Source organism: Malurus melanocephalus, unplaced genomic scaffold, assembly GCF_030028575.1.
Source record: "Malurus melanocephalus ecotype Western Australia unplaced genomic scaffold, MMel_1.1 scaffold_50, whole genome shotgun sequence".
Taxonomy (NCBI): Eukaryota; Metazoa; Chordata; class Aves; order Passeriformes; family Maluridae; genus Malurus; species Malurus melanocephalus.
In genome coordinates this window covers 2,594,363-2,620,244 of record NW_026623282.1, presented here as the reverse complement: position 1 = coordinate 2,620,244, position 25,882 = coordinate 2,594,363, and the positions used below count along the sequence as shown (strand labels likewise).

The following is a 25,882-nucleotide window of genomic DNA, read 5'->3' as shown; positions in this document are numbered from 1 at the left end:
AAGAGCAGCCAAGGAATTATGTGCAATTTTCTACTGAGTTGTATTCCCTGTTTTTTCAGATAGTTCAGAATTTAACATGAGCTCTCTCTTCATTGTTAAATGCTACTTAAGAAGGGGTATAATTTGTATAAAAGTGGTAGTTGAGCTATGCTGAATAATATTGAATCAATGCTTAAATACCCAGMTAGTGGGTTGGGAAAAAAAGAGCCAGAGAGACCGTAATCAGAAAAAGTGAAATCAAATAAATTCCTAATTAATTTCATTTTGAGCTGCATTGAATAAAAAGTTCTGATTCATGGATGAATTACATTTTCTAGCTTTTACTTTCATTAAGTATGTCACAGCACTGAAATTTTTCCAGTTTTCCTTAATCTCTCTAATATGTAAATAGATCACAGACAGACATTTTAGGGTATGTCTAGTTTAGATTAATTTTCACCAGTGTTACCATTAGCACAGCACTGTGTACTTCCYTCTCTAGACTAAATCTTTATCATCACAGAATCACAGAATGATTTGGGTTGGAAGGGACCGTAAAGGTCAACTTGTTCCAACCCCCCTGCCATGCAACCTGGCCTTGKCMCTTCCAGGGATGGGACATCTCCAGTTTCTCTGGGCAACCTGTTCCAGTGTTATCATCACTGTCAGAGTGAAAAATTTCTTATATCTAATCTAAATCTGCGTCCTGTTCAGTTTAAAACCATTACCCTTTGTATGCCCTTGCCAGAAGTCACTCTGCAGCTCTCTTGTAGCACCCTTTAGGTACTGGAAGGTCCTTTAAGGTCTCTCCAGAACCTTCTGTCCTGCTTTGTATTGCTAATTAATATTAGCATTTTACATATAACTAGATGCTTTAGTGTTTTTCTTTCTTAGGGAAGAAAATTCACATGTAAGAAGCAGTTATGTGTTCAAATACATCCCTTCAGTATGGTAGGAGGCACAAYAGTTCCCTGTGCATTTCCTTTCCAAAGTCAATGAAGCTTCATGTCATACTGCTTTTATTATGTTAGAGGCTGGCCCTGGAAACCATCTACCCCCTCTTGAGTTTATTTTGCATGGGTCTCAGCTTTTGCAAGGCTGGGATGTTCCTATCAGCCATAACTCTGCACTTGGGCATTGTGAGATAGGTAATGTGTAAATTAGTGTTGTTTCCAGATGTGCTGACCAGTAGCAGCTCTTAACCATAATTGGTTTGGGTAATGAATTGCAGACAATCAGAATGCAGACTGTAATAACGCTTAGGTGCAAGATTGCTGCTATAGATCAACCAATCTGCAGCACCTCTGCTCAGGGAATAKCAGGAACCATTTTATGTTACTACAGCGACCTGCAATTAGCAGGTTTCTSTTCCTTCCCTCCTCAAAACTGTCCTTGGCTGCTGCCTGTGGGAGCAGTGGGAGTGTGTACACAGCACGCAGGCTGTGCCTGGTGTTGTGAGCAYTGTGCCATCTGAGTTGTCACAGGGATGATCAATAGTCCCCAGCTAATGTCTGATTTTGCTATTTATACCTGGATGGCACTTTACAGAGGGGAAACCTGAAGGTCAAAGGATTATAACAGAAGTGCCATCATCATTCATCTCCCAGACAGAGGTGGTGAAGGGACCATAAGGGTCAGTTAAACATTAGAAGATGATTTAACTGACCTGTCTGAGTCAGTTCTTACCTGCTCTTCYCCGCAGAGATCAGTTCCACAAAGCTGGAGTCTGCTATTTCCAAATACTTCAGCCTRACAGATACTATATGCACATCTTTTTTCCTAAGATACTACTTTGCTGTAGTTTCTGCAGATTTTTGCTTTTAGTGTTCATCACCTGGGAAGAATTTTCATAAGAAAAAGCATTCCTAAAGTCCATTTTGAAAGGAATCTGATGTTTGCTGTAATAAATAATGTAAAACTGTATTTTAAAAAGTAACTGAAGAAGGTAAGGCAAAAAATTCACAATAAAGTACAAAATAAAGCAAAACACAATTTTATGTTCTTTACACTATAAATACAGATGGATTATTTCCTCTAACAGGTATATGMCTTATTTGCCAGTTCTGTTGGTGGTGCCTGCTCGCTGTAGCTGTGTTCCACTGCAGCATAAATAATTCAAGTTCCTTTAGCAGCAGTGGCAAAAGGTCTTTTCTTTAAATTATTTATGCAGCATTTTATAATGCTTTGTGTTAAGTATACTATTGCTTCCCTCTGCTTGAAGCCACGAGGGTAAGGAATCAATTTGTTTAGAATGGTGTTAGAGGCTACCAGGAATTGCTGTGGGAAATGTGTTAGCTTCCCTCATCCCAAAATTGCAGAGGAACAATGTGCTGTACAGTCATATTAATCTACACCCAATGGGTTCCGGGACGTTTCAGCTRAACTTGGTATGGATTCAGAAGGATGGCTTTCAGTGAGGAGCTTGAAGTATTTGATTAAGTGGCACCACAGTGGTTCTTATCAGCTGTATCCAGGTAATGTACTTAGTGATTAAGTAGAATATCTTAATTATATGATTGTATGCGTTCCGATGATTACAAGGAGTATGCTTAGCTTCTCACAACAATAAGTAGTTGTAGGCTGAAAAATGTATACAAAATACATATAAGCGCATACAAAATATCCTTCATTAATTGTAATGAGGCTTATGGCTTTATATTTTCCAAATCAAAATTTCTGAAGTCATCTTACTGTGAATACTTTCAAGATTTAGTTGATTGAATGCCTGCATTTTCTTACATAGTACTAGTGCTGTTTTTGTAAAAGAAATAAAACCAAGACCCTTCCTGGAATGTGTAAACAGAGAAGGTGCAAAATGTTGTGTTTTGAGGATTTTTTAGATAGCATTCTGTGACATTTCTGTATTTCCAAAAGGTAATAAATGAAACAGAAGGAGTTTTCGCTGAAAGTAGTTTTTCCTCACTAGATATAGTTGCTTTCAAGCAGAACAAAAATAAAGTTAGGTGCCTGGGATTTGGAATGTTTGAGCAAGGAGTCTCTTTTTACAGGTAATGCAAGATGAGTCGGAGCTTCCGACAGTGATGACAAAGGAAGGCAGGCATTTGGAAACGTCACAGCACTGCTGCTGTCCTTGTTGGCCATGCAGAGCTGGGATTTTTCACATTGAACTCCTCTGGCATCCTGAGATTCACAATTGCTCATTTTCTATTTTTAAATACTTTACAAGGAGGAGGAGGAGGAGGAGTTCACTTTGTGCAAGAGCCCTGTGGTGAGAACGTTTGAGGGTGGGAGTCAGGGCTCTGTGTTTCCCCTGATGATCATCACAGAAGGCTCATTACATGAAATATGTGACCTGGCTGGAAAGTTTCTCCATTCCTGCTTTCCAAGGTGGGCTCTGTGTACCTAGGAATGCATGAGCTGTGAGAGTCAGGAAACCTGATGCTGAAGTCTTACATTGGAAACATTCCTCTGCACGGGGAATGGAGCAGGAATTGTGGTGTATACAGTCTTCATTGAAGTGTGATTTGGTCAAATTGGGTACCGATGTTAGAGTCAGGGAGGTGTTTTTCCTTCCATTTCACTGACATTTCTCCAGTTCTAAATGGTATATCTGTACTAGGCTGTAACTGTTTTAATTGCAGCTGATGATTGGGTGGTAATGGAGAATAACCAAACCTTTTCCAGCCTTGTTCTGTATTGTTTTCAGRTTTCACAGGTACTCAGCAGAAAGCTGTACAGATTTTAAAAACAAACCAACTGCATTTTTTCATTAAGGGAAACCAAAGCCATGTCAGGGTTAAGTATAAATTAAAATAGTTCTTTCTGAAAAAAGCCTGAATTACCTAAATTAAATCTACCAGAACAGAGACAGTTTACTGGGAATGAGTAATCCCTTAATGCTGTGTTAACACGTTGGAGGACCTGTGCCAGTAGCTCTCCGGTGGTTGGAAATAGAGTCTTATTTTGGTTCATTTGTTTTCATGGGATCTCCAGAGTCGGCAGCGTATCAGAGGAGGGAGAAGCCAGTGTAGCTGAGAGGAGTGTGACTCTGAGGAGCTGGGGAGAGCAGGCAGCTGCTGGCAATTAMAGGTAGTTAGCAGTTACCACTGGTATAAACACTGGAGGCTGTAATTGCAGTTTGGTTTCCCTGCTGCCACRGGGAATTTGAGCGCCTGCCACTGGGAGGGAGGTGAGGCTGGCTGCTGGTGGCTGCTGTGCCTGCCACTTCCCCATCCCTCCTGAGTCCCCAGGCACTGACTCTGGATCCAGAGTGAGCACTTGGTGTGGCTGCTGCCCAATTTCTCTCTGTCAGCCAAGTCAGGGGTTTGSTATGTGAGATGGGTTTGCCTTTCTGACTTTGCCTGAAAGGAACAAGGAAATTTTCATCATTCATTACTGGAGATTGAGCCCTCCAGGAGTGAGGCAGTATCTGAAACTGTTCCAGATCTATCAAGAAGTGGGTGTCTATTTATATCCTGGACTGTAAAATAGAACATACCCACCTGCAGAGTTAAAGCAAAATACTTCAGATAATAAATTTAGATATCATTCTCTTCAGAGTCACACTAACTTCTTTCACAATAGTTTCGCTGTGGTGACAGGTATTCTGTCATGAAGTTAAGAGTTGACTTGGTTATGCTCTTTCAAATGCCTTAAAGGAAAAAGTGAGTAAATATTTGTGTAAGAAAAYTTGGCAGTATTTGCTGAATGTTTGTAATTAGCTTTGATTAATATGGTCATTAGGCAAAGAAAATAATTTATACSCCTGATTGTTTACTAGTGTCCTTAAATATTATCCTTGTTCAAAATACTAAGGTACATTTTGTTCTTCCCTCACCTAATTCTGTATCTTTGCCATACTTGTTTTATTTTTGTCTTAAAAATAGCTTTGCTTACAGAAACTCAGGATAGTTAACTGTTGCATCTTAGTGAAGATTTCTGAGCTAAGAATACATTTAAAAATTAAGTTTCAGAACTTTCCTTAATTTTTTTTTTTCTTATCCTTACAATTATCTTTATAACTTTTTCCTATGCTTGTAGATGGTTTGGAATGGTCCTTTTTTCAAAGTTCTTACTTCCAGGGAGGAACAATAATGCTTTGTAACATGAAGTTTGGAAATGCAAAGTCCTTTCAGATACTTCTAGCATAAAAGGAGACCTTGGGAGATCTTGTAAAGTAGGGGTTTTTTTGATGAAATTACTCATTGCTTTAGTTAGACTTAATGAATAACTGATGAAAATCATTAAAATGTCCTTGTGATGAWTAGTCCATTTCTGACTGGTTGTGAATTCAGTTTTCTCAAACAGCTTGCATTTCTAGTGAACTGCATGCATGCACTTCCATTTGGCATAAAACTGCTGAATATACCATCTATTCAATTTGAGGATATTATCTTCTCACATCTGTTACTGCAAATTTTTCAACCAGTTGAATGTCTGGTTTTTTTCAATCCTTTCATCTCAGAATCTCGTTCAGTTTGGATCTCTGTGTGCAACCTGTCCTGTTGGAAGAAGGGAGATCCGACCAGGGAGCTCAGGCTCTGGTTGGGTACTCAGAATGAATTAAACCTTGTATCACCTCTGTGAAGTTGTGTCTGTGAGTTCAGCATTGCCAGTTTTACATTTGTGTGCGCTGGGACGTGGAGGGACCATCCTGTAAAGGGGTGTGCAACAAGTAAATGACAAATCTGAGTAGAACCCTGTTGTAAGCAGTTCCCTCTCTTACTTACCACAGTCATTTCTTTCCTCTTTCTACTTCTGTGAACAAATGGTCACCTTAAGATTTTTTTTGTGTGCGTATTTTGTTTACTGACATGTGACAAAGATGATCTGGGGTTAATGCTTGAAATTGTTAGGCTCCTACACAAGGGGTTTTTTTGTGTTTCCCTGAATTCTCTATGGGTTCGTGTTAGTTTCTCAGAATACAAAATCACTTCTGGTTTTTTCAAGGTCTAAAGAATTTGGTAATTTCTCATCTTGGGGTCTCTAAATTATTGTAGTATGTTGGCTGGAGTCTGGAATGGATCCTGCTTTTTATCAGAAGCCATAATAAATTGAGGATCTATGGTTTGATGCCTCTGCTTCCTGTGGATGGGGAAGGCATCCATTACTAGCTCATTTTCCTTAATGTTCTTTTCCACAATTGACTCCTTTCCTAAATTTTCAGTGTGAACAGGAATGTTGTATTTCCATGTAAAATTTCACAGATTCCCTGACTTTACCATTTGAAGCGTATATGAAATTTTGCTGTCTCCTATCACCAAATAGGTTTTTGCCCACATTCTGGTGAACAAGTGGGTTCTTGAAAGTCAACTTTCCGTGGATAGTTTTATGAGGGAGTGCAGTCTATAGGGTGAGAAATATAAACAGGAAAATGTATTTTATTTTGTGGAACAAGAAAAAAGATTTTGTTCTGGGCCTGCTCCTTTTGCTTCTATTGGGGACTGCTTTTAAGACACTCATTTAATTTCTTTGCAGTGGAACAGAGGAAACCTGAGAGATGTTCGGGGCATTTTTTTTTTTTTCTATGCAGATGCTCTTAATAAAAATGGGGAGGGATATTTAGAAGTCTGCACCACGTGAGCTTGAGCAGGAGGTGTGATAAGTACACAATGTTGAAGAGTAAAAGTGACTACTACTTTATTGACAGATTTGATTTCCTTTATCAACAGAGCTGAATAGCACGGAATTGAAGGACTGTGTGAGTGAGAACAGCCTGAGTAGCAATGCCAGCCTTCCCAGCGTGCAGAGCTGCCGGCGGCTGCGGGAGCGCAGAGTTGCCAGCTGGGCCGTTTCCTTCGAGCGTCTTCTTCAGGATTCTGTCGGTGTCAAATACTTTTCGGTGAGTTCTGAGGGACACTAAGAGGCTTTCCAAAATACTGCTGCAGTGATCTTCCTGTTTTTTTTTTCCTTGATGCTGTCCTTGCACAGGAATCCATTTGTACTCAGTGGTTTTCTGAGCACCTTTCTAAATTTACACRAGTTCACAGTTGAGTAAGAGTTCATAGTAATATATAGATTGCCATGCTTTTCTGCATAGCAGAAGTTTCAGGTGAAAATGGAAGCTATATTTGGCTTTGTCTGGGAGCTTTCAGAATGCTTCCCCATTTTGTAAAATGCTATTTTTGTGTCTGTAGCCTTTGTATAAGAAGAAGGAAGTACTTTTGGTAGTTTTGTAAGAATGGGTCATTATTCACATCTATCTCTACTGAAACATTGGAGGCCACATAGAAGATTTTTTCAAAGACAGAGAGCCTTATTTGCCTGAAAAAAGGTTTTTARAAATACTTTTTGGAAGTAGTTATGGTAGCTAAGAGCACTGGTTAAAGCTGCAACTTGAAGGAATAATATTAAGTATTTGCAAAGCATAAATATTCTGCAGTACTTAAATCCTGTTCTCATTTATGAAGTTGTAAATAGCATCATCTCTCTTTTACATGCAAGGAAGCTGAGGGTATAAATACTTTTGCTTTGTTGCACTTGGGAGTGTGTTGCTGATCCTGAATGAGTTACACAGGGTCAGTTTTTTCTGCCCAAATAATTTTCACAAAGAGAATATAAGGAAACCTGTGGTGTAGGAGATACTGCAGATTCCAGTAATCTGTAACTCAGTCTCTTGCTTGATGCARAAGTACTAAGTAATCACAATGGTTAATAAACAGACTTCTACATTAACTGGTGGGGGAACCCCAAACCCACATTAACAGTGAACATCTGTTTGAGGAAACAGAGAAGAGGAAAGCAAAATAATACATCCTGGATATTATGTTCCCTGGTTTAGCAGAGTAGCYTGAGAGTTATTCGCATTTCTGCTTTGATACTGGAACTTCTTGTCAAGCTGGAAGAAAAATTACAATTCTRATCTGATGTCAGAGTTCATCTGAAAAATGATGTAGTTTGTGGGTTTGCTGCTGAAAGTTCATCTGACTTTTCTAATTACTTGTAAACCTTCAGTAAACTTAGGTACACTCAGGAAATTGCTGCATTAATTTTTCACTGCTACGTTAGTTCAAAACTTACATGAAAAATGTAAAAAGTAGCTCATGAAATTTTAATAAATTTTCAGATTAAAAGGTGAAAGGTACATTTCATTTCAGCGAAAGACAGCCTCAGATAATCTGGAAGCTTTACTTTTTCTCCCCATTTTATTCTAATTAAAAATTCTTTTTATAAACATTGTGAAAGTACGAGTGTTAAAGAAATACCCATTTAAAAAAAAAATTAGGGACTGTTAAAATTTTTCATGTGGAGCACCATTTTCTTGAGGCCCAGGAGATGTCCAGAGCCATTGCTCAGACTTATTTGCAGCCTGGTTGTCATTACACTGTGCAGTTCCAGGTTGCTGCCAGTATCCAAGAGCACTGAGGCACCAGCCTTTGATCCATGGTTGTGTAGTGTGTGCCTTGGTGCATTTGAGATCCAGCATCTGCCTTTCCTGAGGACAGCTTTGTCACAGAGCAGGAGCAACTCTCTAAGGAGAGATTTTGCATGTTTTGCAAATACTCACACTTTGCATAATGGCCCAGGAGGTGGGAGAGCTGAACCTGCAGGGGCTCAGACCAACCTCTCCCCTTCCCAACCATGTGTGACTTGTGCTGGGCTGACTGATGTTCCAGCTGRGCCAGCACTGGACCTTCTGGTGACACTGAATTTTGGACAGCCAGCTGTGCCCAAATCCTGTGGCCACAAGGAGACAAGTGGGAGATGGACTCCARATTCACAGGGAAGGTGCCAAGTGGRAAGYAGGCAGTTGTGTTTTGGTTCCTGCTCACTTAATTTGATTCTCTTTTAATATATAATTACATGTAAAATGCAGAAATGTCCCCTGACTAGTCTCTGGATTATCTTTTTATATATTTGGTGTCCCAGGTTATGTATCTGAAGAACTTTTAATTTAAATTGAAGTATTGCTTAGGGGATTTAGATTGTGCTTTATCTCAATTGCTTTTTTATCATTTGAGTCCCTAAAGTCCATGTAAATCTGAAAAGCACAAAKAAATGGAAGTTTATTTCTGTGGAGAGTCTTCTTACACAGCTTTCTGAGGCTGCCTTGAATAATAAGCTTCAATGAAACCCATGTGACAATTGAGTGGAGGTTGTGGCTTCTAGCTAACTTAGAATAAAATTTCCAATTAAACACTAATTAATTAAAAATAAAGGCTCTAAAATATAAACAAGCTTTTTTTCCAATTACTTAAACGTCTAGATAATTTTTTAGAGGAWCAAGTTTTTTTCAGTATCTTTATTTTTCCCCTGATGGTTAAAATGTTTTTATTTTAAGACTTTGGGAGAATATTGAATTATACARATTTGAATATGGGATAGTTTGTGGTGGTAGAGTTTTCCAGCTGAATCAGTGCTGGTGTTCATTTGGACTTTAGGATGCTGCAATGCAAATGTCCTGATTATTGTGTGTCTTACTGGAAGATATTTTTTTTTCCTCTGAGTCTTTTCTGAGGAGAAACCATGTAACCACATCAGCAAGCAGTGATGAAAGATTTTTCTTTTGTAGTTGTGGTGTGATGCAGAAAGACACTTTAATGAATCCAGAATTGATTATGGGCATTGCTTGATTAAAAATCTGCTGTCTTATATTAGTAGAACTGCAGTCAAAGGCAGTTTACAGTGTAATTTAAAAATGAAGTTTATAAATTATTTGAATTTTTTAATAAACGTTTATTCACTAGTTTATACACTACTTCGGATGACACTTCAAACTTTGTACTTGCGAATTATTTGATTGTAACTTGATGGATTCTTCTCAGAATTTCTCTCTGTCTTTTATACATCTTTAAAAAGACAGGAGAAAGAGGGGAAGCACTAGGTATGTGTTGGACATACATTGATTTTTACTTTAGAAGAAAACTGGACTATGAGAGTGATTGAAAAGTTACCTTTATACAACTTTCCAAGCATTATAAATATGTTGTTTGAATTTTCTCTGAGACATTTATTTATTTATTTATTTGTTTATTTTTTTTTTCCCCTAGGAATTTCTACGGAAAGAATTTAGTGAAGAAAATATTTTATTTTGGCAGGCCTGTGAATATTTTAACCATGTACCTGCACATGATAAAAAAGAGGTAAGTCARGGTTGTATTTCAGGACATTGTGTTSCTTCTTCAAAAATTATTACTCCTTCAAGATTATTGAAGTTAATGAGCTGTGCTTGGTTTTTGTACTGTGATATCAGTAAAACAGGGTTGGATGACCTAAATTTAAGATGTTGGCTATATTTAAACTGCAGCAAAGTGCAGAGGCAGCTCTGTAAGAATGAGGTAAGGTATCCTGGATGTTGGGAATGGCCAGTGGTGGTGGCCCAGTGCATGGAAGTGCAGAGCAAATTAAACGTATCAAGGAGAGCCTTCTGACACTGTTTGAGCTAGACTGCCTTCACCAACCAGGATTGTGTTTCTAAATAACTTGGATTGTCTGCTGCCCCAAGGGTGGTGCTCTCACATTTGTTCACCTACTATGAGAATCTCCATCTCATCTTTTTAAGGAAATCCTGCATTGGTCAGGCAGTTTGGGTGAATTTTGAACTTTGTRCAGGCTGGCAACACTTCTGTCTACACCACAGCCAAATCCAGTCAGGTTTTGTGGTGGAAACAGTTTCGCCTTCCAAGTCTGTCTTTACTCTTTTGTTTACTAATGAGGTTTTTCTTCTCCTACTTTCTTCTGTCTTCAAACAATGTGTTTTCTGAACACCACCCTTAAGGGCCCTGGGCTCAGCTTAGTGGGTTTTTCATTAATTTCACAATGTGGGTGTTTCAAAGTAAACAAGTTAAAAATGAGTGGTTTCGACTGTAAATATTCATATATGTACTTATCTTTTTCTCACTTCTAGAAATTGATTCTTAGAGGATTTATTTAAATAATAACTATTACGCAAAAGGTCTGAAATTTACAAAATCTACACTCCTTTTTGAAAAAATGCTTGCTGTGCTTCACTGCTTGATTATTTTAACTTTTATTTGGAGGATTGCCTTTTCTGCTTAAGAAATATTTGATGAATATTTGTAATCTTAAAGAAAAAAACCCTGTTTATGTACCTAAACCAAAAGCTGTTTAATGAAAAATACATATATCAAAGATTCAGGAGTGGCTATGTATTTTTGGGTGGAATATATCAGTGTTAGAAATGCTTAGCTAAAAATATGGTTTTAAAACCAACACTCATTTAGCATTTCTTTTCTGTAGCTTTCTTACAGGGCTCGGGAAATCTTCAGTAAGTTCTTGTGTAGCAAAGCTACAACCCCAGTTAATATTGACAGCCAGGCACAGCTGGCAGATGATATTCTCAATTCTCCCCATCCGGATATGTTCAAGGAACAGCAACTTCAGGTAACCAGAGTAAACATGAATGCTCAATATTTAGCTGATATCTTTTCCTTTGTGATCTATAAACATAGTTTTCACATGCTGTGTACTTTAGATTCTGTTAACAGTGTAGAAAAAAGGCTGCTTGACTGTTTTTCTGTTATGTGTAGAAAATTGTCATTTAACTAAAAAATAATCTGAGAAGTACTATTATTGAAATGAAGGTTTAGTACAAGTAAATAATTCAATGTGTTGCAGCACCATTGCATGAAGTGTTTGCATATGACTGGTTTTCTTTTCTTTAGTGAAGAGTTGAGTGCACAAATATTGTCTGCTTTTGGTTTTGTCAGCTGTGTTAAAGGAATTCTTGCCTTATGCTTTAGTAGCACTGTCAAAGAGGCAAAGAGGTTTTAAAACTGTTGGTATCTGAAGACCTCTGAAGTGCATGTRTTTTAAATAATTATTGATATTCAGAACAGTTATGTAACAACAGAATACATTTTACATTTCCTATAGAATTTAAGTTTCTTATTTTTTTCTCTTAAGCCCCCTCTTTGGTAACTCTTCCACCCTACCACTTTATTAGYAGAAGTAATTTTGAGATCATTTTGAAATCAAGGCCATTGCTTTAATGAACCAGGTGACAATTTTAGGACACAATCTCAGATGCTTTTGTGGAATCTGAGCAGCTGGGTGAGGTATCGTCCTCCTGGAAAGTGGAGATGGAAAGGTGATTCTGACTGCTGCTCTGGGAGCTTCCACCATTATAGCTGCTCCTTATGCACCTCCCAAGCCTGAGCCTTCTGTGGGAATTACCAGCCACCACTTTCCCAGACATTTTTTCATGTGTTTTTCATCCTGGTGTTGTGGAAACTAATCCTGAATTCCTCCTCATCCTCTCCTATTTGTTTGTTTGGAGTACAAGGTGTCCTGATGAGTCAGGTGATGGGGCTGRTGAAGGTTTTCTCCCTTTGAAAATGCTGCATCCTTAGTTGGAGGGCTCATAATGTGAGAGAAAATGCTCCTGTKTGGGTCCAGTCTCAGCCACAAGGCCTGTCTGTGCCTCACCTGTTTATCTCCAGTTGTCAGTGCCTCAGTCAGACCTGYTCCTTCCCCTGAAAAATGAGGTGAAGCTGGATGAGGGTTCCTTCTGCTGAAGGACATGGCCTTGGAGTTTGTCTGAGGTGCTGGTGGTGTTGCCAGGCTGAGGTTAGTGCTGGGAAATCAGCTGCTCCATGGCTCTGAATTCCTTGGTGTCAGCGGGTGCTTCTCCACAAGGTCTTTTTGTGACTTTGGTGGGTGGCAGCGCCTGCAGAACATGGAGCTGTGGGTTGTGCAGTCACTGCAGCACACCACAGACTCTCAAAGTTCAGCTCACAGTGGTGGCACAACCTTCACAGAGTGAAAGCTCCCTCTTTGTGGTTTTCATAAGATTTTTTAGAGTTGGACACTGACCACAGAGTGCAAGGGTGCTGCTCTGTGGGGGCAGTGGGATGACTGTGATGCTGGGGAATGGGGAGTGTTGCTGTAAGGCTGCAGTGGAGTTGCAGAAGGATGTGRAAAAGTGCCTTGGAAATACTTTCAGGTCATTCTCTTTCAAGCACTGCCTGTTGGGAATACCCGTAGAAGTTGCTTCCTGTCCATGTCCTGACAAATTTGTCCTTGTTCTTGTTAGAGGTTGTAATGGCAGTGTGGRTGCAACCAAAACACCTAGTTAGGATATTCTTTTTTTATAAATTGAATACAAACAATCACTCTGAGTGTTTCTGGATGGAGGAGAGTGTAGGTCACTTGAACATACTAAAATAAGAATAAAATATCATGTACTTCATGTAGATTTGATAATGGATGTAAGTTTTTCCATTCTTGTTCATCTGAAAATTTCAAATTATGCTTTTAAAAGATAACGTTTTTCATTTGTAAGAACATCTGCTAKCTGTTTTCAAATAAGCAGCAGTCATTAAGATACATAAATATGATAATAATGCTAAATATAGTAAATCATGGATGTAGCGTGGGCTAGAAACATAGTAGGGCAGATGATAATCAGCTCAAGGTAAATTAGCTAAGCTCTCATCACTCTATCCAGCAAAGTTAAAAGGTTGCAATTTTTTTTGCTGTATTAGATATATTTAATATGCAGACTGCATCTCTTTTCTTGTATCTCTTAGTACTCTACAATTTTTCCTTTTATTCTTCCCACCTAGCGTGGAAAACAATTTTATTTTCTTTTGGTGCTAGATTCTGTGGTGGGGGGCAACTRTGCAAAGTTTTGTTTTTCATTGTGAAGCTGTGTTAAATTGAAGGTATTTGTGTAAGCTGTGTTGTGGGATCATGTCTTACATTTTAGGGGCACAAAATGCATTCAGTTTAAAAAACTGTGATTTGTTGAGTAGTGTAACCTTTGTAAGTTTAATTTTCTTAAAGAAACTCAAGGACAGGTGAAGTATTTTATATTTTTCAGTTAGTTTGGTTTTCACATCTGTCTTGGAGCCTGCAAACTGTACTTAGCATTTTCCCCCAGTAATCTTGTATCAGTGGTGCTTCTGTGAGTCCTTGAGACTGAGGCATTTTGATTTTTTGTAATTGCTGCTCCTTATTTTATGCTGTTTTGGCAATACACCAGAGCTTTGRGCTCAACAGAACTCAAGAATTGTTTCAAAACTGTGTGTGTTGTGTATACTCAATAATCTGTTGAGACTTGGCCTGAAGACTGCGTGTGCTCTGGAACTTGTTTTTTTAAATTTACCTATGGTCAGAAAAGAGTGGTGTGAGAGAGATTCCCCTTTGTGAGCAAGGTTTCAAATGAGAAATCTCTGGTACTGCATGGTCTCTTTGTCATGGCATTGAGGGCACACTGGACTTGGCACTGAGCAATTTCAGCCTGCTAAGCTGATGAAGCTAACAAATACAAAAATATTTTCCATCGCTTACCATGTGGAAAACAGGCATTGGAAGGCCCAGCAAAGAAGACAGGAGCACCTAAGCAGGAATGGAATATACAGAAGGGAAAGGCAAGACTGTGGAAGTTGGCATTCAGTTTTGAGTTAGGTTTCTGTGACAGGATCCAGTTCTCTCTGCTCTATCTTGCTGTTTACAAGATAAGTTTTGGCTAAAGCTTGTTGGGAAGGTGTCCCTGCACAGTCTGAAGTATGGTTTCCATCTATAAATGGGCCATTCTGTCTCAAAGGGATGGACTTTCCTTCATACTCTTGGGAATGCCATAATTTTGGGTGGTGTGTACTTCCTTCACATCTGGTGAGTTTGTCATGTCCAGAGAAATGGCCATTCATACTCTTTTCTCAGAGCCACTGAATCACAGAAGATATAGAGCTAAATGTATGGATTCAGTTAAAATAGCAGGTTTGCAAAAATGGAACAAAAATTTAAACATTATTCAGTGTTTAAGAAAAAGCTCTTCTTCACTTTCATAAGTTTAGCTTTGGTTAAATTAGCTTCAGATATTTGCTGCAGGCCTGTTATAAAGCAGCTTTCTTTATGGTTAAATATTGGTCATTTAATGTAAACTATTCTCTTTCAAGACCTACAGCACCCTGACTATTGAATTGTCCAAATATACTGATAGTTTTTTTTTTCCTTATGGTCATGACCATGACCATGGTTTTGTGTTAGATTTGACAGTTCTGGGTTAAMRGCTGGACYKGATGATCTCAGAGATCTTTTCCAGCCTRAATGATTCTATGAGTRTGAASATTATATRAACTRTAAAGGACTCTCAGCTTCTCCTCACCTCAGCAATTAATTTTGTGTATCTTTTATTATTGCATATTGTGACTATATCATATTTGTGTGTTTTAGAACATAAACCCTGTTTGTTCACAGCTATCTTAAAACACACTTGTGTAACTTCTGTCACATACTGGTGTAATAATCTGTACAAAATGTCTTAAGTGGCCAACTTGCTGAATCTCCACATAGGATGGCATCAATGCAGTAAAAGAGGATGGTGTTGTCAAGACTCTACAACATCTCAGTTTGCACTTTGCACAAATCATAACCTTTTTTTCTGAGCCTGTACTAAGGGAATAGATCAAGTAATGTTTCACTTTAAATGGGTGCAGTGTATTTAACCAGCTCTAAACAAGGTCACACCTACTGCTGTTTACAGCTTAATGTCCTAAATCTTGTGGGAGTTGGCTGTTGCAAAGKAGCTTAATGTTCTTGATGTGTTAGTCAAGCATATGTAACCATTATCCACTGTGGTTTAATTTCAGATATTTAACCTGATGAAGTTTGATAGCTACACTCGCTTCCTCAAATCCCCCCTTTACCAAGAATGCATCCTCGCTGAAGTGGAAGGACGKCCCCTTCCTGATCCTCAGCGTGTTCCCAGCAGCCCCACTTCTAAACACAGCGTCAGCTCAGACAAGTCCAACATGTCAACACCAAAAAAGGTGACCTTTACCTTGTTATAGCTGAAAACTGTGTTTTAAAATAATGTTTTTCAAGTTCTTTAGAAAATAAAAGGAAATATATAAAATAAAATTAAAAGGTGTGGTTAGAGGAGCTGGCAAATATTATTACAAAATTTTTATGTACTCAGAAAAATGCTTTTTTTTTTTTAAATCCTTGCCTTTGACTCAGTTTTCTAGATWTTGATTTTCTGAATATAATTTTAAATCTTAATTATTATTTAAATATATATGTACAAATAAAAAGTAAGGGTTGTTTTAGTGCACCAGTTCAGAAGCTTATTTTGCTTCAGTATTGGAATTAAGAGAATTTGAGAGAAGTCATTTTAACAGAATTTTGGAGAAGGCTTAACCAAGCTAACTMATTTTTGCAGAGGGTGGTTTTTAAAATTTCTTAGCTCTTACTAAACTAAGATAATTCGTGTTAAATAAGTACAGTTGCTTAAAAATTAGACCAGTAGTCTTACTGACTGATCCCCTGACATTATTTAGGGTTTATTTTTTCTTCTTGCAGATAATACCACCATAGCATTACATAACTGTATGGGTAAATTATAACTTTTCATTATTCATGTCAATCACTACAGATTACCCCATCTGCCATTATGTATTCTTATGACTAGGAACCTTTAAAAAGTAGCATTTAAAGGAATATTCTAATAATCTAACAAGAATACTAGCTTGTTAAAAGCAAGTTTAGTTTAATATCAAACATTCCTGACATTTGTATTCTTCAACTCTAATAAATACTTGATTATACTTGTAAATGTTAAACAGTACTTTGTCATTGTCTTTAAAAGCTGTTCACGTTCAAGCCTAGCTTAGGAAAAATACCAAAGTGAAATTCAGTGTTTAAAAAAGCAAGGCAAATGGCCTTTCCACATTAACTTAGGTGTTACTGGTGAGCTGGGGACAGTTCTTTCCTATTTGCTGGAGCTCTCCATGGCTTGTTTCCAGCTATTGCTTTGTACTCCCTACCAAGCAGCACATTTCCATCTATATATTTCTTTTTGTTGCCACTGGTGAGGTTTTTTGGGTTTTATTTTTTTGGGTTTTATTTTTTTGATTGCTGCTGAGAGGAAAGTTGGCACAGACATTTGTGCGTGGGGTAACGAAGACAGCTAACCTGGCCATCACACTCTTGTTTTAGGAAGAAGCGTGGGAAGGTTTATTTCAGACAATATACTCACAASTGTGATCCAACCAGTGATTTAATTGTGTTTTGGTGACAGCTAAGTGGTAAATCAAAGTCAGGAAGATCTTTAAATGAAGAGTCAGGAGAGGAGGACACTGAGAAGAAGAAAAGGGGGACGTTCTTCTCATGGTCAAGAAGTAAGAGTTTGGGAAAATCACAGAAGAGAAGAGAAAACGGTGATTATCCAAACGGTGAGTATCACATTCCACTTTGTTTCAAGGTTGCTCCAGCATTAGATGTGATTAATCTCACCATGATCTGTTGCTCTGTAAGTGCATTCTTGGGAGTGACAGAGGAGAAGAGCTGTCAAGTCTAAAGGCTGTGGCATGGCCAGTATTGCTGCAGTCTTGTGGAAGATGTACAATAGAAGAAAGTATGGCAATGTTTAAATTTGTTTTTACTGACTTCCTCAAGACATTTTTTCCTACTTTTTGGCACGTTCTGCCTTTCTGTATGCTGGTAATTGCTTTTTCAAGCTGAGAGGTACTATTTTTATAGAAAGATAATTTCAAATCTTTCCAGAAAAGTCCAGGAGCAGCACAGCAAATAGTGCCATAGTTACAGCTATTTAAAAATGCCTCCRTCTGCATTATCCTACTTTTCTTTCTTTTATCAGTAACACACAGGTATGTTCACTTYTGAAGAGTCACCATCTGTTTTCACCTTCACTGACTAAAATGAAAACAGAAGAGTCAGAGGTGTGAAAGCCCTTGTAACCTGCTGTTTTGTTACTTAATTGTGTTTGAGAGTTTAAGGAAGATCTCCCTTATGAAAGCACCTGTACATGGCCTCTAGAAGGGATGAAAATTTTGCAGAAAATTATTCTATTGAGCTAAAAAARTGAAGAAATTCCAGTGAAGCACCAACTTTGGTCCATATTTGTTACTGTGGTTTTTGCTTCTGGTAAATGCCCAGATCCACAATATATCTTTGATCTTGTGGATAATTTGAGTGTTCTTAGGACATTCATAAGTGAAAATACATCCAAAATACTTGCTGAGATTATATTATATTATATTATATTGCTGACTTGACCTTCTGGAAGTGACTAGTAATTGTCTTAGATTTTAGTTTTCTAACACCATACTTGCACTTTAAAAATATTTACCTCCCTTCAAAATCTCTAGAGGTAGAATAATTTTTAAGATGACATATTGAAATCTTGCTAAATCTGATTAATTAAATGAAGATTTTTTTAAAAAAGAGATTTAAAAATATAGAAGCAAGTGGGTTTATTCAGGGGTTGCATAACCAAGAAATGCTTGACCAAAAGTTGCTTTGGCTTCCACATTTCCATGCACRATATGAAGATTTGGTGTTTTATCTCCTTTTAATGAAAAAGAAAAATTTGTGACCAGAGAAGCTAATCTGCATTATGATAAATAATWAAGCAAGCCTCTTTACTGATTGCTGATTCTTTCCACAAACAGATTCGTTTCAGTCCAATGGATTGTCATACAGACGGGAATCCCAAGGCTCCATGTCATCCACTGCTAGTCTGGACTTGGTAATGGCTGCCTCTTACTAAAGAACAACTGGGGGAGCAGATAAAACAGTGAATTTCTGATTTTCCAAGTAGTGTGATGCTACTTGGTTGATGTAATACCTTGGGAAAGGGTTTTTAAGTGATACAGTTGGAGCACAAGATGCAATATTAAKCAATTTTAGAATTAGAAATGTAATAGAGGTTGCATTCATATATTACTTCTTATTTTGTCCTTGCAATATTGGAATATGCTTTGCATCTTGTCTGTCTAAACTTCAGGCACCAGTGAACTACCAAAATAAAGTTTYCCTTTTAAAGGCTGTAGCTGTTTAAAAAGAGTTTGTCCCACCTACCAGAGAGAGAATCTGTTTTGARCAACCACAAGTTAAAACTTTCCCCTTTCTTGGCCTATGCAATAAGACCAATACAAGTTGCATTATTTTAATTTTTTTGGCCAGTTTCTATCATACTTCTTTTCTGTCTGTTTCTTTTAAAGTYGTGTTCTTGTCGTTATGACTCAACTTGGTCCTAAATATCTGAGAAGTAGGGAATTTTGTTGCACTTTGTCACTCTAAGAAAATAAGAAATGAAGACACTGTGACTTCTAATCATCAAGTTCTACCTTCACAGTGTGAAATAAGTAAGATGCAAAATTAAAACAGTATTAATAAAACAGAGAATGTAATCCTTTATTTAAGCTATGCTGATATGGAGGAAGAATAAAAAAAGATGGAAATTTTAAAGATTTTTTGTGCTTTTGATATCCCTCTAGTAGACTAGATTCTGGGTAATGAACAACTAACTAATAACTGTAATTTTACCTATGCTAAAAATATTGATCAGAGGAACAAGCATGGTGAAGTCATGTTTATTTCTGTTGCAGAAAAGTCTTGTCTTAAAAAATAGAAAATGCAAAGCCTCCCTAAAGCAACAACCCCTCATTTCTCTCCCACTCCCACCTGATTTAAGTCAGAAAGTTACTGTGATTTGAATGAGAAGCATCAAGTTAAAGAGAAAAAGCATGATGAGTACCCTAAAAGGTTGTCAAAACCAGTATTTTTTAGTACCCTTTTAAGTTGTAAGTGAGCTTTTTGTTAAATTTTCAGATAAACTTTTGATATTTAGTAGTATTACTATTCTACTGCTACTCTAGGATAAAGGTTATTACCTAGACCATAACATTGTACTTCTAGTTCCCTTTAATAAAAACAATTAATGGTCATGAAGTGAATAAATAAAAAATTTTAATTTGACTGTGGTGTATTTGTGCGTAGAACTCAGATTATGTTAAAAGAAGAGGAAATTTTGAGAGGAAAGATTGAGGAGCCTGATGTTTAAAGGCATTCCTCCTCACTTAAATGTCGATTCACAGTGTGCTAATGGTAATTTTTACATCAGCACGACATTACTGAGCACAAATATTTAACTATTTGGATGCTTAATAAGATTTTATTTACATGTATACTTCTTAAGTAGCAGTTCTTTAGTAAATCCTGCAACTGTTTTACACACTGCTTAGAACTTCGTCTGTTCTTTAAATAAATTTAGATTTGTGCAGTATTGTGATCTTTATCTAAATGGTTTTTTTCCAATGAATTAAAATTACCTGACATTTGTGATACTTGGAAGGATTTCTAAAGCATGGCAGAAAGTATRGTCCTTGGCTTGGTTTGATTTTTGCAGACTCTCAGAGTTTATACCCAGTCCTAATTTTTCCACTGGGCACTGACCTTTCTTTTTCCTTTCAAGTCTGAAACCTCAAGACTGCCTGCATTTGTCCCAGATAAAGACAAATCYCCCAAATACTGCTGCGTGAACCTTCCGGACGGTTCATCGAGCAAAATGGCTGTGAAATCCGGGTTCTCCATCAAAGAGGTGCTCTCTGGGGTCTGTGAGAAGCATGGCATTAACATAGCTGCAGTGGACCTGTTTTTAGTTGGAGGTGACAAGGTACTGCTTATTCCTTTTCTTTTTTGGGAACATTTTCATCCCTATTTTACAAATAAGGAATTCGGCTCTCTCTGTACTGGTYCTGCCTGTAGCTTTGCATTGGCAGTGCTGGTTAATTGAAGGAGAATTTAAAGTACCCATAAAGGAAACAAATGTGTGGTAGTGGATGCTACTGCATTAAAACCCTAAAGCATAGTGACATTCTTTTGTTCAAAGATTAATAGGATGCATTAATGCTAGAAATAAAGTACAGGTTTTAATAATGAGGAAAATTTCCAAGAYAGCAATCTGTGTGGATGGAGCAGGGTGTGTRTGATGGTTCTTAGTCCAACAGWAACATCTCCARTTCAAAGRGAAGCTGTGCACATGAAGTATTTATCCTCTTAAAGTCRTGCTTTTGATCAATCTGGATGATTACAATGGCAAAAATCAATGAATGTTCATAGTTATGAGCTTTTTCTTTTAAGTCCTTTAAAAACTGTTAGCTGCCCATATTTTCTAATGGATCATTCTATGTAATTTATGTAAATTGAAGAATCTAGGTCTGCTTTAAAAACATGACTTCCTGAATACCTGCTGACTCCAGTGGAATTTGAATTTTGGTCATTGTTTCACACCTAGCCAAAAGAAAAACATGCTTTAATCATGTTCCATGTTGTAAATGAATTTCACTAGAATGCATACAACCTATATAATAATATTATGAGTTACATTAAAAATTTAACAACACAGCTCCTCTTTTTGACATATTTTAAAATTAATTTTCCCTCTCTTCTTTTATTCCTGATGTGCTCTGTAGCCACTGGTGTTGCACCAAGACAGTAGTATCCTGGAGTCTCGGGACCTGCGCTTAGAAAAACGCACTTTATTTCGGTAAGAGTCAAAAAAAACCATCTTTCTCTGGCATTTTCTACCCCATTTTCCATTTTACCTTTTTTAAGTGCAATAAAGGATGGGCACCGAAACAGAAGGCTGTGCAGCTGCAGAAAGGGGCTTTTTGGATGGCTCTTCAGGATACAAATGGGATTTTGATGCCAGTGTTTCAGCTTAGGCATATTTAAATATTATTATGATGTCAAACWGCTCAAGCTGAGGCAGCTGTGAAAGCACTGGACAGATCTGTGGGTCCAGAGGGACCTTCCACATCAGGAAGAGATGTGTTTAGTAGGTTGGAGTAGCACAGGAAAGGGGTGGAACTTGAGCTGTGAGTCTCCTAGTCTTAAAATTAAATGGATATATTTATTAATGACATGTTCTCAYTCAGTCATATCTGTAATTATATGCCCACCTGGAAAATTACAGTAAGACTAATTGTATAAATAAAATTCGTCTGATGARCCCTGAATCTTAAACAAGTCAATGWTAAATTATTAGTATGGATATAATATAATGCAGTACATTATATAGTTCATTTTATGCAATATATTTGATAGCATACTTTTTTTTTTCAAAATAATGCTTGCATTTTTTTCCAAAATGAATCCAAAYTAATGCTATGAAAACCCCTGAAATAATTATTTCAGGAAAAAGTAGTRGAGTAAAGTGGATTACATTACTGAGCTGCACTTCAGAAGTGAATAAAGTTTATTTTGTCAAGCATTCCTCATTTTGGCTCTATATTACTTTTCCTCAGGAAGGGGGGCTCKTTTCTATTTAAGGGTACTTCAGGTTAATAAATACTGCATAGCATATTCAGTTTTGAAATTTAGATTGAGCAATCTTTTATTAGGTGTGAGCTTGTTGAGTTTCCAAGTTAAAAAAGAGCTTTAAGTAGGAAGTACCATATGTTAGTTGTGTGTTAATTAAAATGTAGATATATTCTACATTATTCCCTTCTCTGGGCAGATCCTATGTAAGCAAATATAGTCAAATATTTGGAACATTTTCAGACGTAAGAGAAATACTGTGTGGGTTTACTTGGTTACCTGAATGTTTGCCACTTTTGTATCAATTACTAGCTAATAATTGAAAGGGGTCATTTCAACTTAGTAACTGATGAATGAAAAGGTAATATGAAGGACAAAGTTTGTTATTCTGGCTTCTTGTGGAAGGGAAAAGTCAACATGACTAAACATCTTGTATTTAARTAATTTTTATGAGAGAAAACATGAGTTTTATGTTTGTGACTGGCAAAATTACTGGTAATTGTAGTATCTGATGAAGATATAAATTTCTTCTGATTGTTTTGTTAGTAATAAGCCTGTTCTTGTTTTGATGCTGTACTACCACTACAGTCAAATGAGGATTATGGAGAATTCAGATGAAGAGCATTTGAAAAAAAAAAAACAAACCAAACCRAAGCTAGRAACAAYTCTGTGTAGAGAAATAGATGCAAATGAATTAGTTATTTGGGTTTGTTTATTTATTTATTTATTTAGTTTTCATTATTCTTTTGTTGTTTTAATCAAATTATGCAAAATTGCAAAATAGACTCTGAAGAGAGGTGTCTTTAGCCCGTAAATTCTAAGTGAAATGCTTTAACAGCTTTGGTATATAAGTTTCTCTGATGCCAGTATTTCATCATATGGTGGCACCAACCCTAAAAAAGTAGCATCATCTGGAATTCTACTGTGTTTGTGCCTCTGCTTAAAAATTCAAATATTTGTCCAAGTCCATCCCATGTAATTGAATAAGAGATTGTGAGTCTCTCCTGTGGAATTGAGAAGAAATAYTTTTCATGCATCCAAGTCTGTAGTCCAGGCATGGAGTCCCTTTGGAAGYAGTCCTGGACCAKAGTGATCAGAGTAATCTCASTGTAAAGATGGAAGTGCTGTGGAAYGCTTTTGATTGGTCTGAAACAAATTGGCTCATTTTCCTCAGAGTGAAAAGCTCTGGCAAGTGAAATGGTAGAATTTTGATTTGTGTTAAATATTGTTAATAATAAATATAATAACAAAGAAATAAAAGTAAAATAATAAATTCTTTGTCAGCACAGACTTGTGCTACTGCAGTTCCAGTTGGTTACTATCTGTGAATTGGTTTAACTTTGCTGTAGATTGGATTTTATTTATTTTTGTGCACTTTATTCAGTGGAATATTTCACACTTAGTGTTACAATTGCTGTGTTTCAGGCTGGATCTCGTTCCAATCAATCGGTCAGTTGGTCTGAAGGCGAAACCCACCAAGCCAGTAACAGAGGTCTTRAGGCCTGTGGTGGCAAAATATGGTTTAAATCTTAACGAGCTTGTGGCAAGACTAGTAAGTATTCTTTGATGTAATTCAAGCAGCAGTATTTTCTGTCTGGAGAAGATCATATGGTAGTCCCTGGAATGATTCCTCTCCTGACAATTAGGCATTAAAATATCTATAGCTACCTTTTGAGATAAAAGGCATTGTAGTCATAAGCATTGTGCTTAATAGTAGTCRCCTCAAATATTTAGTCTAAATCTGTTTTGCATTCCTCTTCAGAATAAATCCAACATCCTAAATAAACAAGCCTGAACTTAGCTTCTTCCAGAACTCAACTCCCATTATTAGCCAGGGAAAGTCGGTTGGATTAGCTCTTTTTCCATTATCCTGGGAAACACAAAGGTTACCACAAATCCCCTTGCAGAAACTTTTTGTGAAAGCAAACAGATTCAACTTTACTACTGAGCTCTTGGTTAGCATGTTCTCTTTCCTATTATGCTGAAATACCAGGGAATGCAAAGTTACTTTTGTGGTATTTCTATGTGAGTATGCTGTCTTAGCTGAACCAGTCCAAGTTTTTAAGATAACTGAAAAACATGTTGGTATAACAGTAACTTAATTTAATAAAATTACAAAATTAACAAAATACAATCAATTTAGAATATAAAATAATCTTAARTGTCCTCTGAAAAACATGATTTGCTGCACATACACACTGATGGTCCTAGAGTATATGAGCACACTTACAAATTGGATGATTTTTTTTTCTCCATGTATCTTTTTTTCCCCACAACCATTCTCCTCACAGAAATGGGTTGCACTCATTGAAATCAAGGTAGTTTTACACCAATGGAATAAACATTTTTAGAATGGTAGAAGGATATTGAAGCTACCCTGAAGCATAAAAATGCATTGCTCGTTTTCTGTCAAAGATGTTAGACTGCATAAATTTGTTCTGAAAACAGCTTTTTCTCTATTACATACAAACTGTGATCCGACTTTAGAGTGGTGAGCAGGAACCACTTGATCTTGGTGTCCCTATTTCTAATCTGGATGGTCAACGGGTTGTTCTAGATGAAAAAGAGCCAGCAAAGGGTAGAGGTAAGTTGGTACAAAAGCTTTTGTTTATGGTCTCAAGTCAGTTTTATAAACCCTGACTCTGGTYAGTTTTTCCTGTTGATGTGAAGGTGAGGTAAATGTGATTAAATTTAGATATGTAGCATGTGGCACATATTCTTTTTGACTAAAAAGGAATGCAGTTTATGAAGACTGAAGAATAATTTAAATCTGTGATAGCAAGTACTTTTACTGTTGCTGTAAGAAATTTTGCACTAATAACATTTGAATTCTTTGCTTGCACTCTGCCATAGATCTACAAACAGGAACATAGGGTCCAGTAATAATAATGTGAATAAAGTGCCAAATATCTGTGCATTTGGCAATTATTTAGTAAGGAACATTCTGTGTGAATAAAACAGTTTGTGCAGCAGCTATATATATACTGCTATCATAACCTCCTCCTTAAGCATGAGAAACTAGCAGAGCCTACTTCTCCASTTTTAAGTGATGATTTCTGGAAATAACATCAAAAAGGATAAAATTTGTGATTACCTTAGGCAAAATAGAAAAATAAAAATTTATCAACTGAACAGTTGACAATCTCTTGGCATAATTAACACTCTAGATTAGTGCAAGCAGCCTTGAGTGTAAAGGTTTGGTTTCATTAGGAGACCTTTTAAMAGATATTGAACACTTCGTTTTAAAAACTGAATTAGTTATGGTTGAATTAAACAGACTTAGAGCAGAGATCCTCTTTGAGGAAGAACTGAGATTATAAAGACTGARGTGTTTATTGAGGAGAATCAGATTTGTCATTTTTCTAGTCAACAGAACCAATTGTTATTTTGAAAGAAATTTTCAATCTAAATACTCTCACAGATAATTAGCTTAAGGATTACAAGTAAAGCCTAAATCCAATGTGCTGTCAGCAGCTGTAAAAGCCAAAATCATAGAGGATCATTCTGGCAGTGGGTTGGTGCTGTGGCAATGTACCAGTGAAGGAGGGCTGTGATTCTGTGTTGGTACATTTGCTGTAGGCAGATTTAATTTGAAGGAGCCATTTGGTTACTTAGAAGATGGCRAGGAAGATATGGCAGTTCCTACAAAACAATTGATGCATAAAACAGGTTGGAAAAGAATCAACATGGCCTTTCAGTGGTCTTTTCTGCTAATTTTTTTTTTAAATTCCGAATTTGAGAATTGCACACAATTATAAGCTCAGATTTTAGGATTATTTGATCTATAGCAACTGAAAATTGAGTACATAAGTGAAACTTCAGCATCCTTAAACTTTGAAAGTAATGCAAGTATGAGGAAAACCTGAAGATAGGAGGGAGATTCTGGTAGGATTTTACTGAAAGGTATCATGGA

The 25,882-nt window shown here is 37.0% G+C and overlaps 1 protein-coding gene across 6 annotated transcripts in view; it reads left to right on the top strand.

The window, feature by feature from the left end:
- Positions 1 to 25,882, top strand: part of RGS12 (regulator of G protein signaling 12) — an 84,945-nt gene that overhangs the window by 42,563 nt on the left and 16,500 nt on the right. For all 6 annotated transcript variants that reach the window (XM_057365276.1, XM_057365275.1, XM_057365281.1 and 3 more), the window contains 10 exons: positions 6,612 to 6,781; positions 9,930 to 10,022; positions 11,140 to 11,283; positions 15,495 to 15,674; positions 16,925 to 17,078; positions 18,318 to 18,394; positions 20,123 to 20,323; positions 21,123 to 21,196; positions 23,395 to 23,521; positions 24,457 to 24,553. In XM_057365276.1, the coding sequence (XP_057221259.1) occupies positions 6,612 to 6,781; positions 9,930 to 10,022; positions 11,140 to 11,283; positions 15,495 to 15,674; positions 16,925 to 17,078; positions 18,318 to 18,394; positions 20,123 to 20,323; positions 21,123 to 21,196; positions 23,395 to 23,521; positions 24,457 to 24,553 (1,317 nt within the window). The remainder of the gene's footprint in view (positions 1 to 6,611; positions 6,782 to 9,929; positions 10,023 to 11,139; positions 11,284 to 15,494; positions 15,675 to 16,924; positions 17,079 to 18,317; positions 18,395 to 20,122; positions 20,324 to 21,122; positions 21,197 to 23,394; positions 23,522 to 24,456; positions 24,554 to 25,882) is intronic.